We start from the raw sequence: 15481 nt of genomic DNA, 5'->3' as shown, positions 1-15481 counted from the left end.
CAGGAGACTAGATGGGTGAGAGATAAGGCACGGAATGTAGACGGGTTTAAACTATGGTACTCTGGACGCATGGGGGGCAAGAACGGGGTAGGTATCTTGGTTGATAGGGATCTCAAGAGCTAGTGGTGGACGTTAGGAGGATGAACAACATGCTGATGAGCATTAAGCTAGTTGTTGGGGGTTTTACTTTAAACGTGATTAATGCGTATGCACCTCAATTGGGCCTGGACGAGAAGGTTAAAAGACGCTTGTGGGAGGAGTTGGATGAGGTTGTGCGCGGTATTCCGCATACCGAGAAGCTTTTCATAGGAGGAGATTTTAATGACCACATTGTGGCGACGGGGGGTTACGATGTCGTGCATGGCGGCTTCGATTTCAGAGATAGAAACAGAGGAGGAACTTCGCCGCTAGATTTTGCTAAGGCGTTTGATCTGGTGATAGTTAACTCAAGTTTCTCAGAGGAAGGAGCACTTGGTTATATTTCGAAGTTCGGTAGCTAGGACCCAGATTGATTATCTACTCTTCAGAAAGTCTGACCAAGGTATGTGCACAGACTGCAAGGTCATCCTGAGTGAGAACCTCACAACCCAGCATAGAATCCCGGTCATGGATTTGGAGATCAGGAGGAAACGAAGAAAGAGGGTTGTGTATGGTCTACCTAGGATCAAGTGGGGAGCTTTGACTAAAGACGGAGCCCAGTAGTTGGGGAATAAGTTGCTAACTATGGGGGCAGAGGAGTAGTGGGGACGCGAGTGGTATGTGCACCGCGACTGCGAATTGAACTAGGGAGGCTGCTAGAGAGGTATTGGGGGTCTCGAAAGGCTCCTCTGTTGGCCGCAAAGGGGAGTGGTGATGGACTTCTGAGGTCCAAGGTAAAGTGGAAGCCAAGAAAGCGGCATATTTGAAGCTTTTGGAGAGCGTGGACGAGGAGGAAGAGAGGACGAACAGGGAGCGGTATAAGGTGGCCAAGAAGGAAGCAAAGTTAGCAGTTATGACGGCTAAGACTGCCGCGTTTGAACGCTTGTATGATGAACTTGAAGGCAAATGAGGAGATAAAAAGTTGTACAGGATAGCCAATGTGCGAGAAAGGAGGGCCCGTGACCTGGACGAAGTGAAGTGCATCAAGGACGAGGAAGGCAGAGTTTTGTTAGATATTCGACGGAGATTGGCAGACTTACTTCCATAAACTCTTGAATAAAGAGGGGAATAGGAACATTGTGCTAGGGGACTTAGAACATTCCGAGAGTCGTCGACACTTTGGGTATTGTAGGTGTATAAAAGTTGTGGAGGTAGAGGGAGCTATGCGCAAGATGAGAAGGGGAGAGCTACCTGGCGAAACAAAATCCCAGTGGAATTTTAGAAGAGCGTGGGAAGGGCGGGCGTGGAGTGGCTCACTGGGTTATTTAATGTCATTTTAGGACAAAGAAGATGCCCGAAGCGAAGAATCAGTGTTGTGAAAAGCGGTCGCTTCCTCGCTTAAACCGAGAAGCGAAGCGAGCCGACCCTATGACCGCTTCTGCTATATGAAGCGACTCAGGTAGGCAAAAGCGTGCGCTTCACACTAAAAAGCGAGAAGGGACGAAGCGAAGCGAGGCGACCTAAGCAAGCGTATTTTAAACACCTGCCAACCTATTTAATTAAAAAAGAAAGGTGTTCTTTTATTAAAACATACGACCAGCGGCAACAGAGAGAAAGAGGCGACTAGGGTTCCAAGTCTTGTACACATTTCAACTTCAACATACGACCAACAGCAACATGTATGTGATTTCTATTTCTTCTTCCTCCTCCTCCTCCTTCTTCTTTTTCTTTTTCTTTTTCTTTCACTGTTTCAGCATCCAAATAGCAGCGAAATGCTGGCAAATTTTTTTTTCCCTTCGGTTCTTCTTTCTCAGTCTTCTCCTCTTCGTTGAAATGCTGTACTGCCCAATTTTTAACAGAATGGTATACTGCCCTTCCTCTTAACAGAACTTATTTTAATTTTTTTTTAAATTCCGCTTCACTTCGAAAAAGCGAGCGCTTTGCTTCTCGCTTCTCGCTTTAAGTGAAATGGGGGTCGTCGATTTTCCTCGCTTCACGCTCTTCACAACACTGCAAAGAATGGAGATGGAGTACAATGATCTCATTTTACAAGAACAAGGAGGATATCCAAAATTGCAACAACTGAGTATCAACACTGCGAAGAATGGAGGGTATCAAGTTACTAAGTCATACTATGAAAGTCTAGGAGAGGGTGATGGAGCTGAGGGTGAGGAGGATCCCGTCTATTTCTGAGAACCAATTCGGATGTATGTCGGGACGTTCGACCACGGAAGTCATTCACCTTGTTAGGAGGTTGATGGAGCGGAATAGGGAGAGGAAGAGGATATTACACATGGTGTTCATCGACTTAAAGAACGCTTACGATAAACTGCCGAGGGAGGTTCTGTGGAGATGTTTGGAGGCTAGAGGTGTTCCTGTTGCATAAATTAGAGCTATTAAAGACATGTATGATGAAGCAAAGACTCGAGTGAGGACAGTGGGAGGGACGGGTCAGCCCATTCCTATTTGCCCTGGCAATCAATGCACTGACTCGCCACATTCAAGGGGAGGTGCCATGCTGCATGTTATTTGCAGATGACATTGTTCTGATTGACGAGACGCGAGGTGCTGTTAACGAGAGGTTTGAGGTTTGGAGGCAGACCCTTGAGTATAAAGGTTTCAAGTTGTGTAGGACCAAAACAGAATGCTTGGAGCGCAGGTTCGCGCAAGTTCGGTGGTGCAACTCAGGTAGTGGATGGAGACGTCAGGCTTGATTCACAAATCATCCCTAGGAGAGAGAGTTTCAAGTACCTTGCGTCAGCTATACAAGGAAATGGGGAGATCGACGAGAATGTCACACATCGTATTGGGGCGAGATGGATGAAATGGAGGCTTGCTTCCGATGTTCTGTGTGATAAGAATATGCCACCAAGACTTAAAAGGGAAGTTCTATAGAGCGGTGGCCTGACCGACTATGATGTATGGGGCGAAGTGTTGGCCAATCAAGAATTCCCATGTCCAGAAGATCAAGTTCGAAACCCACTGGGTGCAAACAATTTCTGAGGGTCATCGGACTGGGTAAAACCTGAATTAACCGTGGTGCACTTGCGGGAAACTCCTTGCCGAGGGCCTGTGCACCCCCGGGATTAGTCGGGGCTCTAAGAGACTCGGACACCCGGTGCAAATAAAAAAAATGAGGATGTTGAGACTTGAGATGGATGTGCGGGCATACCAGGTTAGACAGAATTAGGAATGAAGTTATCCGAGACAAGTAGGTGTGGCCTCTGTGGAAGACAAGATGTGGGAGGCGAGATATTCGGGCATGTGAAGAGGGGAGGCACAGATGCACCGGTGAGGTATGAGAGGTTGGCCTTGGAGGGCCAACGGAGAGGTAAAGGCAGGCCGAAGAAGTATTGGGGAGAGGTAATTAGGCAGGATATGACGTTGCTCCAGCTTACTGAGGACATGACCATGGATAGGAAGGTGTGGAGGATGAGGATTAAGGTAGAGGGTTAAATAGTTGAGCGTTATCCTTGTTTGTTACAGTAGATTTAGTACATCACATAGTGTCTTTCGTGTATTCTCGTATTCCTAGACTTCTGGTGTTACTTGTTGTTGCCTTCGCTTCGATTTCCTAATTGCACTACTTAGTGTTAGTTTTATGTTTTCGCTTGGTTTTCCGATTGGTTTTCTTGTCATTGCCCCTTCCCTTTATTTTTCCTGAGCCGAGGGTCTACCGGGAACAGCCTCTCTACCTTCTTAAAGGTAGGGGTAAGGTCTGCGTACACACTACCCTCCCCATACCCCACCTGCGGGAATACACTAGGCTTATTGTTGTGTGCGGGTGTGTGGGTGTGTATATATATAAAACATCTTAAACTCTATATCATGGCAAATACCGCCATATAAAATAGAACATAGGGAATAATACAAAGGATCTGCAAACTGCGAGCCAGAAATCTTTTGATCTCTGTTCTATACCAAGATACATTGTCAAATCAAGCTAAACTTGAAGATAGTACTTACCACAATAAGTATGATTACAATGCAACAAGAGGTTCAAATGAGATAGAATAAGATGAGAAGAGAATATGACTGCACCTTAAGATTGGTACTAACTGCAACCATATGCTTTGCAACTGCCTGAGGTCTGAAAAATAAGAATTCCCTCCCCAGAAACGGGAGGACTGGAGTCAAGCAAAGATTCATGACAACAAAACCAACATAAACATCATAAAGAAATAAGCACTGCTCAACAGACTGCAGTAGCTTCTACATGTGACCAGTATACTAGAACACTGAGTGATCCATGCAATTTGTATTGTCAACTGTAAAGTTGAACTAGCATGGTTCATTTCCTAAGCTTTGTTCAGCTGGTAATGACAATGTCAATAAGCTAACACGTAGCAGGTGATGGTAGCTTGGTTGATTAATGCTTTGGCCCATCTTGCCTTTCTACAGTAAAATAAAATGTGAATATATCTTGTTTGTATTGGTTTGTACTTTGTACATGCTAATAGCTAGATACCAGACCATTAGACCTGCTCTTACTCAACATTTAAGTAGAGCAAGGAATTATCAGGTTCTCTTTACCAAATTAAGACTCGTCCAGCAAAGGAAAAGTCAACAAAGAATGGGCTAGTAATATATATACGTCAATAACGTCACTAAAAGGTTAAAACCAATTCGTGCACCATAAAGAAAGGGGTTTTCTTTATGTATCCTGATATCACCTCGACGAGACATTTACCAAAACTGAACTTCTCTTAATATCTTTCCAAATGGACGGAGACACCAACATTCCCTCTAACAGGGTGGCAGCCACAGGTTTTGTTAGAACCTGGACAGACAAGCAAGTTAATCTAGGTTCATGCACAAATGTTCTAAGCTAACCACCTCAGGCTAACTAGTCGTTTCCCGACATAGAGGACCAGATTAAGGTCCTATCAGTGGTACTATCAATACTTCCATTCATGAGGCACAGAATAAAATCAATTTTCGAGAAGTATACATTAACAAAACATATAAGAAGATGGGCATCGACATTGTCACACTTACCCCAATGCAGAGGAGATCCATTCCCTCAATGTACGGGCATTTAGCATTGTCTCAGCGGTAGTAAAAGTCTTTGAGACCACCACAACTTCAAGCAAGACAAGAAGATATTATCAAGGATAAGTCCGACATATTTATCTTTCTCCGTTTGTTGGAAAATAACATAATTAAATCTTAATTCACCTAGAGTTGTTTCAGGGTTCAAGCCTGTTATATTTCTGGCTACATCAATTGGATCAACATTTGCGAGACTGCCACCACAACGAAATGTAAATGTCATTACTCTCACAATTCCTTTTCTTTAACCAAAAAAAAATTGTATATTCTTTGCTCTAAACCAGAAATACCGGACCATTTAAAGCAGGCATAACATGTATGCCAATGGTTGCAGGGCAATTAAAAGGTTACATCAGCCAAATGAGTTTAGAATAGAACTGCTTGCTCAAATCCAGAATTGGTTTAACTAATTCAGTTACACTTACAATCGCAGTTGTCGCCCTCTTGCACACTCAATAGCCTCTGCTTCTGTAAATGGTCAGGTTTAAAATTTTATTTGGCTGGCCAAAACTAGACAGCAAAGAAAGCACAGACAAACAAATAGTATTTGTTTGAATGAGAGTGTCGTATACATACCTGTTTGAAGTGCTGTGTGTACAAACAAAGGGCCTAAGAAACTGCCACCTATACCAATAGCTACAACATCTTTCAATGTTTTTCCTGTGGCTCCAACCTATCAAGAATTGCCTCTTGATTAGAAATTAATCAGTATTGCTCAAATGAATATCACTTTGACAACCGATATTACCCAGGCACCACTGCGAACCCTCTCAGAGAAGTCTCGGATCTTATCAAGAACTTGCCAAACCTCAGGGACAACATTCTTCCCATCACTATTTATAACAGCATCCCTCGGAGCTCGCAGTGCAACATGAAGAACAGATCTGTTTTCTGTACTGTTTATCTGCAAGAAAGATAAAAAGATCATGATGTCAAACCGTTTCACTAGTTGACCGGCCCTCTGTCGCAATTTGTGTGACGGTGGATTAGGCACGGAGTTTAAGAAGGGAAAAAAACTTTTGAAACATGTGGTCTAAAACAAGATAACTTGTGTAGCTATAAATCATCTCATTAAGCGTAAAACAAAAAATTTAAGATTAAATTGTTTCTAAAAAGGACGTATGACATTCTCTTTGGAACATACTTAAAACTTACATATGAAACATAAATTGGGACAGAGGAGTAACTTTTCCATAGGTATCTGAGCACTAGAGTTGCTAATATCAGACAAACTAAGAATCCCTTAGTCGTGAGAGCACACTGATATAGATAGTCAATATTTGAATTACCAAATTCCTATTATTTGAAGAAGAAAATCTATTTGAGTTCCTTAATATAGACAGGACATGTAAATGTAGACAATAAATAAATTTTTTAAACAGCTTAGCAACATACAAGTAATGCAAATATATAATAATAATACAAAGTGCTTAATCATTTTTCGTGTAAAGGATGTTGACTTCTCATAGGACCAAACATACTGAGAAAACTGCATTTGTGGGTGGGAAAATATTCTAGTTCCTCAATTTTAATTTTTAAGATGTTGATGATTCATTGGCATACAGGATAAATAAACATACTATAGCCATAAATTTGAGTTTAATCCAGTCAATGATGCTGAATTGAAAGACAATTGTAAGATGCAAAAATAAATTAAATGACAATTAGGGAACAAAAAAATACATCTATCGAAGAACAAAGTTAACTACATCTATCGAAGAACAAAGTTATCTTATCCTATGATTCAACATAATTCTTTTTGATAAAATAAGGTAACTTTTTATTTGCAGATGTGTATAGCAGCCAAAACTATTCAATAAGTAACATTGCACTAGTCAAATTAATTTACACTCAACAAAGACGTGATTGATAGAAAAAAAAATACTTGCTTACACGCTCTCCATTGAACATCCGATTAATCTTCTCCTTGACACGTGCTGCCTGCCTCATCAAAACAGGAAGAATACGAGATTATAACTTTCCAAACACCTGAAAATTTTGCATAAGGAAACAAACCTCAGCTAAATTGAAGAGCTTATTCAAGGTTCCAGTAGTTGCTCGTTGTCTCGAGTAATCCAGCAGGATCCCATCAAAGTCCCTGTAAACAAAGAATGAATCAGGCACCTCATGATCCAAAACACAATCCGCAGTCTTATACTCCTAGAGTTACAAATAGAAACTTTTCTAATTAAATATTTTTTTAAAATGGAGATATCTGAGGTTCGAAGCAAAAGAGCTCGTTGTTCCATTTTGAGATCTTTAGACTCGTACGATCATAATAGAGTCCCTTTACTTTCCATTAAATTAGTCAATTGCTGCACCCTACAACTAGTATAGTACGGCAAAGCAGCTAGGCTAAGTATCATACATCATCATTGACTGGCATCGACTAGTGTCATTCATCAAATCACGCAAATGAGTCTTGTTAATATCCTCAACATGAGCCTGCAAAAGCACAGAAATATGACATCAATTACATTAATTCATATCTCCTAATACATGTAGCACATTTTATTGCGAGATTGCTTACTCTCAACTCCTTCCAGGGTTCAGTATCGCAAATTAAAGTAGGCGATGCCATCTGCAACAGTAATAAGCAGCTATGTGGTTATAAATTTTACATTCAACACAATCCAAATTGACAAAATAATAAAGTTCAAATTCAAGTATTAACAATTTTGAAGACTAATCTATCTTCCAAGGGCGGCTCTAGGGTAAGGCAAGCAAAGCTCTTGCCTTAGAGCCCGTTTGGCTTAGCTGATTAAAGTAGCTGAGAAGCATTGAATGCTGAAAAACACTTTTAAGTGCTGACGCTTATATAATAAATCTGAAATTAATAATAAGTTCCAAATTGATTCAAATACAATATAACTTATATCTCATTTTATTTTCAATTCAAAATTGATCATATAAGACTATTTTTTATAAATATTTAAATTATTTTATAATAAGCATATAATCACAAGCTATAAATAATTAATAATTTGATAATGGTTGTGAGAAAGCAGTAATTTATCTTTTAATTTTTTCAATTGTTGACTAGTTTAAATTTTTATTTATCTGGTTGAAGCAGTTGAACCTAACTCTTTCATTAGAGTAGTATAGAGAAAATTAAAAATAGAAGAAAATAGAGATCCCCAGAGGAATTAAGATAAAGAAGAATTACGATAAGAGTTTCAAATTGCAGCATGATTAACAGATGCAAATGACTTCGACGAAGTAAATAAGATAAATGAAGAGTGATTCATAAAAGAGAAAGCATTCTCACCCAAATCTGATTGCTTTTCACGAGGAAGAGTTTGAGAATTCTGATTGTTTCTTGATGGTGATCGACAAAGATGCTGGGTTTTGAGGGAAGATGTGAAATGGGTGAGGGAGCGAAGTCGGGTTTATTTCGGTAAGGGTACACGTGGACCTATGAAGCAATATTAGGGATAGAATTATAAGTTTTAGTCAAACTTAAAGTATTTATAAGTTCAAAGATAATAAATTTGGGGAATAAACTTATGACTTTTGATTTATTTTGACGTATAAGTACTTGACTTATAAATACTTTTAATTTTATAAAACGCATAGTCAAAGGTGACAACATGTAAGGCCCTAGAAATATAAAGTACTTTATATTTATAAAATTAATGATAAAATATTTTCAATTTTAATATTTTCTTAAAAATTGATAGAGGTAGAATTGAATTGTTAATAGGGATAAAAAAATTCTCCTAGTAAATTGAATAATATATTTATCTTCTCATTAATTTATTTTTCTTTCTTTACGAATAGTCTTTTTTTTTTATATTTTTCACTATTTTACTTCCTAATTTCAACTCGAATTCTTTAAATTAGCTAATCCTTCGTCACATTTGATTGATCCACACACCAAAAAATAAATTCTTTTGTGTCTTATCTTTTTTAACTAAGAAATCTCCGAGACGAGTGTCGTAAGGTTCAAAACACGATGGATAATAGGCTCAATCCTTTTACCATTTTCACTTAATGCTATATTTTCTTTTTGTTTATATATATATATATATGCGCCTAACCCAGATTATACGTTGCTCTATCACCACTAGATTAAAGCCATATAGATCTCTTTTTGGTCACAATATTATATGAATTTTATAAAAGAAATTTCAAGGTCTTTTAATATATTTTAGTTTTAAGCTACCAGTTCCATTGAGCCATCCTGATTAATGATTAATAATTATCTATATATCACTGCCCCATGAAAGTGTTATTTAACCAGCTTCATTCACATTTGGCAATTAAATAATACATTCACTAGTTATTGTCTATCTTAATTGAGACTCTATAAAATTTAATTGAGAATGTCAGGGTGGATAGGCGACTCAAGTAGGAGATTGGTAAAGCTCTGATTCAGGTCCCCAAAATTTTTCAACAACAAGTGGCTCAAGTAGGAGACACCATGGATTTTATGTCAAGTTAGACAATATTAAAGTTTGCAACAACAAAAAAGTACAAAAACCTTGGACAAAAGAAAGAAAGAAAAATTGTCTATTCTTTAACAACTAAAATATTTTTAGAACTTTTAATTAAATTACTTAAATCTTCATATTAATAAAATTAATAATGTCGTGTGAGATAGAGTATACACAAACCTTACGCCTACCTCGTGTGAGGTAGAGAGGCTCGACTTAAGCAAAACGGTTTCAGAACATATTTGAAAAGTATAAAAGTAAAAACACTATGATGAAAATAGCGAGGAAAAAAAACATATTGGTAACAAAAATCATAAGATAACCAAAGCAAAGGAAACAAAAGAAGTACATAAAATTGAATAATAATAATAATAATAATAATAATAATAATAATAATAATAATAATAATAATAATAGAAATATAGTAACAATACAACTGCTAAATTTACACTTGATTACTCGCTGATTTGCTAAACTATCTAAGGGGTCATATAGGCAGACGCTTTTCGCTTATTTAGCTTTTTTTCATTGCAACTTTACATTTGAAGAGAAGGCAAAACACTTTAATTCATATTAATTCACCAAAGTAAAACCTCGTTTCAGATACTGCAAACAAGAAAATGGCAAGTCAAGAATATTCTCAACTACTAGGGATTTAGACATGATAGTCTTCAAAACCATATCCCTACTAGATTTCCCTAAACCTCTACACACAACAAGAGATGTATTACATACCCAAGGCACAGAAACTACATAAGCCAGACCATTGTAGGAACTCTTACTCCCTAACAAAACCTCTTTATATGCTCTGCACACTTTAGAAATATACTTCCCCATTGGCAAAAGGTGAGCACCGGCTGGACTGAAATCAGCATCCCTGAAGTCTACATCTGAGTGAAGGTTTACGACAACAGTTCCATGCTCGGGGTGGAGTTGGTCTGCAAGAGCATTGAGGAATGGAGAGCGTGTATTCCACAGCTCGTGAGGAAAAATATCTTCCCCGTCATATGCATCGATGAAAACAAGATCATAGAGATTTTTGTTCTCAAGGAGAAACTTCTCAGCATCTGATTCGTGCAAGTAAAGCCTCTCATGAATGCCTTTCCATTGCACTTCTTCAATTGGATTAGGAGTTGAGTATGCACGGCTACCAGATGGGGTCATCACCGAGTAAGATGGGAACCCCATTGCTTGAACTGAGGCTGAGATAACCACGGGGTCGATTTCAGCTATGTGCACTTCAGCACCTGATACATTGCAGTGGTTATTTCCGTAAGAGATAGTAAGGCAAATATTAATACGTCAAAACAAGCAGAAGCTAGTTTAGTAACAAGAGGCAAGTCTCACAAATTAGAATGCAAAGTTTCCCCAAACCATTGGAAGAAACTGAAGTCCTAAGAAATGAACATGAGAATAGGACTTAAAGTAGAGAAAACTTTAGTTTCTTTTCTAGGTAATCTGATATTCATATCTTTTCTCCAAGTAAATGCCGGAAATAAGTACTTTGGCTATTATAATTGAAAAAATTCGTAAATACATCCAAGTGGCTAGAAAGGAACACTCCAGATCTCTGACCGCATCATCTCCTGTCAGATTATCTGCATCAATACTTGCATTAAAGATAAGATTTTACGTCAAAAAGAGAAAAGAAAACTATGTATCTTTAATATCAGATCCAGTAATAAGGAGTAGATAAGGTTTGCTTTTCATACTTTGTCAAATGACATAACGACACCAAAAGGATGCTCAAATTCAGAGGCTTAAAGTGCAGCATAGGCAGGATAAAAAACATTCAGCCCCAACCTTGGATTTTATTGGCCAAAAACAATGGTATGCTTCCTCCACCATGCCCAATGCATAAAATTTTCATCAGTTTTCTCCCACAAACTGCACTTTCAAGATCGTATTTACAAGATGCAATGGTAGCCAACCCAGCAGAGACCATGCTCTTCACATCTGTAGAAGAGATGATACGAAAAGATGCAATGTTAAAAGTGTGGAATCATGAGTATCATTGAGGAGAACTGGAAAAGTACAACACACATGAGTTTTATACAAGATAAAGCATACTGAACCTATTGAAACCTCCACAACCAACCAGCGCCAAGTACAGAAAGTAAAGGGATCTGAAGTGAGAAAAGTACCTGACATTCTTTATCATATTAGTTTTAGTTTCAATATCACAACCATCTTTACAGCTTATTTTACCAAAATCAGATATTGCAAGGCAGAAAGTTATAGCAGCAAAAAACTCATACTTATTTGGTCTTCCAATCCCTTACTTTGCCAATAGTGTCCAATCTAATAGTTTCAAAAAATTACTTTCACCAATCTTAGGCTAATCTCAGGCACAGTGTCAAATGCAGAAACTTCACCACGGAAAGCAGTCAATCTTCTGTTAGTGCCAATTACTTTGAATACTCTGTCGATACACTATTTACTCTAAGTTATGTCTAAAAAAATCTTGTAAAACCAACTACACTGGACTTTCAACATCCATAATCTCTGTATCCAATTATTCTCATGAAAATCACTACATTTTTAAGAGAATGCTTTGTAAAATTATTGTGTGCATCAATGCAAACAGAATAGATGAGACCTGAGACTATAAAAGTGAATTTGGCATGATGTACATTTTTTAGGTTTAGTGCACAATAGCATGAGAAGAACCATTAATAGTCTAGAGGTACTTTTTTTCCTCATTTGTGGCAAACTCAAATTTGATATGTTACTTGCACATGAACTGAAACCATTGTGTAATTTTATGCTACATTCTTCTATCGCAAAACCAAATGCAAGTTAAAAGACAAATGAAGCTATTATGGAGATTGAGGAACATGGAGAAGCTTGATCTGGTTCTATATTTCGGTGAAAACTAAGTAACTCAACAATTAGTGGACTGGTAAATAATACTTCTTTCACCTCCAATATTGTTAATTATCACAGAGTAAACTCTACCTTTGAATGACAAGTCAGTCAGCAATAATATCAATAAATAATTGCCTTATAGTGAAGGTTCTTTACTTTCATCTTTCTTCAGTGCTACAATAAACAAAAGTTGCACAAGAAGAGAGAGACCACGAAAAGGACTAGGTGTAGGAAAGAATAAAGGTAGCTCTACAATGAGTAACTTGTATATTCCCCTTAATAAACAATTCTCAATGCCCTTTTTCATAGTAAAGCAGCAGTTTATACTCGATAATGAAGACTGACCAACTCAAGAACCAAATGAAAAAATAATAACAAAACTAACATACTTTGGAGGAATCAACCAGATATTGAAAAGAACAGGGCAATAATAGTACCATTTTCTACTATTAGAGCATTGCTTATCTGTCTTGCTATGTAGGAAATGACAACACTAAAAGCTTACTAGCACAAACAGAGAAAGACCAAAGCATCCATGAAAATATTCTACTTGTGAAAATAATCCTAGAGAAGTCATACGTTCTATTTACATGATCATACTATTACGAAGGACTCAAGGAGCTGCAAGATAGAAAATAATATTGTGATATTTACATGGAACAGCGAGACACTCCGCCTGCTGCATCAAGTATATAGAACCAGGATCTGATTCCCTGTAAGCAGCCATTACTTTAACTGTGCTTTGGCGAGTGTCGTCATTAAAATGAAGATTACGCCATTGGTAACCAAGAATCCTGAAATTCCCTTCATGTTCACACCCGGGATATATTTTTTCATACCTTTGCTGAAGCCAATTCTCTGTTCTGGCCCAGTAACATTTTTCCTATCACAAAAAAAAAAAAAAAAAAAAAAAAAAAAAAAATGTCAACACTAGCCCCATTATCCCACCATTATAAGAAAGAGTGGAAATATCACATCCAATAACAAAAACAGCAACAACAACATCTCAATTAGCAAATTAGTTGGGATCAGCTATATGATTCCTTTATATCCCCATTTCCCTCCATGTCAACTCAATCCATTCCCATAATTTGCATTTCCAAAGAATTTAGGAGTCTTTCTTTTTATTGGAGAATATCTTATTTTCAGTTTCTATATAATTAGCCCGCTCATCTACCCCTCTTCACTAAAGTACCACATAGCGGGGAATGGGATTCAAACTCGTGAGGTGCGCTTACAACACATCCCGCATTTTACTACCTTTACTGTTGAACCAAAGCCTGGATATTATAAATTAGGAGTTCTCAAAAGCTACAAACTAGCATAATGAACAAAGTCTTTTATTACTCATCCGTCCCAATTTATTATTTATGTGACACACTTTCTTTTTAATGTGTCCAAAAACAAATTACACATTTCTATGTTTAGAAAAAATTTTAGTTATAAACTTCCAGTTTTACCTTAATGAGATTATTTATAGTCAGACAAATGCCTATATCTTATTTTATCTCACAAGTTTCAAAAATCTTTATTTTTTAAACTTTGTGCTTAGTTAAACAAGGTCATAAAATATAGGACGGAAAGAGTATAAATTTTCTAAAACTATATAATGAATAAAGGCATTCGCATACTCAATAATTTAAGACAAATTAGGAGTTGACGAGAAAAATACTGAACTGGTCTAGAAGAAGGGTAAGCTACGACAGAAACGACGCCGTTTCCTTTGTCGGAATTTGATCGGAAAAACGTGTGGCCATCGGAGGAGGACGAGGAGCCCCACCATTCGGAAGAATAAGACCAGTCGCCTTCATCTTCTATACTTTGTCGAATTGCCGTTGATAAGCGCCTTAGCTGCTGCCATGCCAAATTTCGTTTGCGTAAATTCAACATTTCCAAAACCCCTCCCTAAACCCCTCGACGGAAATTTCGGGTCCTTTAAAAGGTCATTTTTTTAAACATACATTTAGCTTTAAATCGAACTAATAACACTTTATATATGTCATTTATGTACTTTTATTATTTTAATTTTAGTTAATTAATACTATATATTTTTACTTCAATTCTATTTGCAACAAAAAATTTTAGTATAGAAAATAAAACGTAATCACAAACAACATATGAGATAAAATTATTTTATTGATAATTAATGTGAGTACAATTTTGTTATCACTTAATTATTTTTCTTCGAATGTTCTAGGTGATTCGAGGGCTTAAATACTATTTCTTGAACATAGGATGTGCGAATATCATATGGGCTTAAATACTATTTCTTGAACATAGGATGTGCGAATATCATATGATGTATTTGTCTCCAAGAAAGTCGGGTAGATTGCGAGGAACAACTTTTGTTGATCTCTCCTTCTTATTTCTTCGATTGAGAGCCAAAGTGGCGTATCTCTTGAGGGAAGGATCTTTGAGGATCTTCTTGAAGTATTTGATTGTTAAGAAGCGCCCGAGAAAGATACTATTTTTGATATTTCTGTGCATATTCCAGGTTTATGAAATTTTCAAAATGCTTTCAAAGGGCAATATGTGACCCTTTTTTGTACGGTGAGATAGGGTTTAACATGGAGTAGCCTCCAAACAACCCTAATGGATTCTCGGGCTTGAACAAACATAGATGAACTTAGGGCTTTTTTCACTTTTAGCTCGTGTTAGAAACTATTTACATTCGGTACCTGAAAATTTGTATAATATATATATATATATATATATATATATATATATATATATATATATATATATATATATATATCCACCATGTATACATTTTTCGGTTATTATTTTGAGAGCGGCTATACAGTATCATTTTCCCACCAACCATACGTACCCAACTTAATGATCTAGCCAATTGTACTATGAGTCTATTTTGATGTCTACAAATTCATTATGTGGCTATAACAATGGAGTAACTATTATAAAGCTTCAATCTCAAGATAGTTGAAATCAGTTGTATATATCCTTAATATCATAAATGTTTTGTTTAGTCCATAAAATTTTAGCACTCGCTACTTAAGGATTATCTCACACTAGGAACTCTCTAATAT

At 37.1% G+C, this 15481-nt stretch overlaps 2 protein-coding genes across 3 annotated transcripts in view; both read right to left on the bottom strand.

Annotated features, from left to right (window-relative positions):
• Positions 1 to 8548, bottom strand: part of LOC109232391 (glucose-6-phosphate isomerase, cytosolic) — a 21178-nt gene extending 12630 nt beyond the window's left edge. Inside the window, exons 1-11 of the mRNA XM_019398136.1 lie at positions 8399 to 8548; positions 7661 to 7711; positions 7499 to 7575; positions 7147 to 7228; positions 7024 to 7071; positions 5879 to 6034; positions 5707 to 5803; positions 5556 to 5598; positions 5257 to 5324; positions 5077 to 5161; positions 4120 to 4168 (exon numbers count right to left, since the gene is read on the bottom strand). Of these exons, the coding sequence (XP_019253681.1) occupies positions 4120 to 4168; positions 5077 to 5161; positions 5257 to 5324; positions 5556 to 5598; positions 5707 to 5803; positions 5879 to 6034; positions 7024 to 7071; positions 7147 to 7228; positions 7499 to 7575; positions 7661 to 7711 (756 nt within the window). The 5' untranslated portion in view covers positions 8399 to 8548. The remainder of the gene's footprint in view (positions 1 to 4119; positions 4169 to 5076; positions 5162 to 5256; positions 5325 to 5555; positions 5599 to 5706; positions 5804 to 5878; positions 6035 to 7023; positions 7072 to 7146; positions 7229 to 7498; positions 7576 to 7660; positions 7712 to 8398) is intronic.
• Positions 10086 to 14380, bottom strand: LOC109232390. 2 transcript variants are annotated; one of them, XM_019398135.1, is made up of 5 exons: positions 14112 to 14380; positions 13274 to 13317; positions 13089 to 13147; positions 11370 to 11522; positions 10086 to 10813 (listed from the first exon to the last, which is right to left on the bottom strand). In XM_019398135.1, exons 1-5 carry the CDS (start codon positions 14322 to 14324, stop codon positions 10140 to 10142), a joined length of 1143 nt encoding a protein of 380 aa, XP_019253680.1. In that variant the 5' UTR covers positions 14325 to 14380; the 3' UTR covers positions 10086 to 10139. The 2 variants fall into 2 exon arrangements, with proteins under 2 accessions (XP_019253680.1, XP_019253679.1); XM_019398134.1 differs by having other exon boundaries at positions 13089 to 13317.

This window comes from Nicotiana attenuata, chromosome 9 (assembly GCF_001879085.1).
Source record: "Nicotiana attenuata strain UT chromosome 9, NIATTr2, whole genome shotgun sequence".
Classification (NCBI taxonomy): domain Eukaryota; kingdom Viridiplantae; phylum Streptophyta; class Magnoliopsida; order Solanales; family Solanaceae; genus Nicotiana; species Nicotiana attenuata.
The sequence above is the reverse complement of the archived record's forward strand: the minus strand, read 5'-3'. Positions and strand labels throughout refer to the sequence as shown.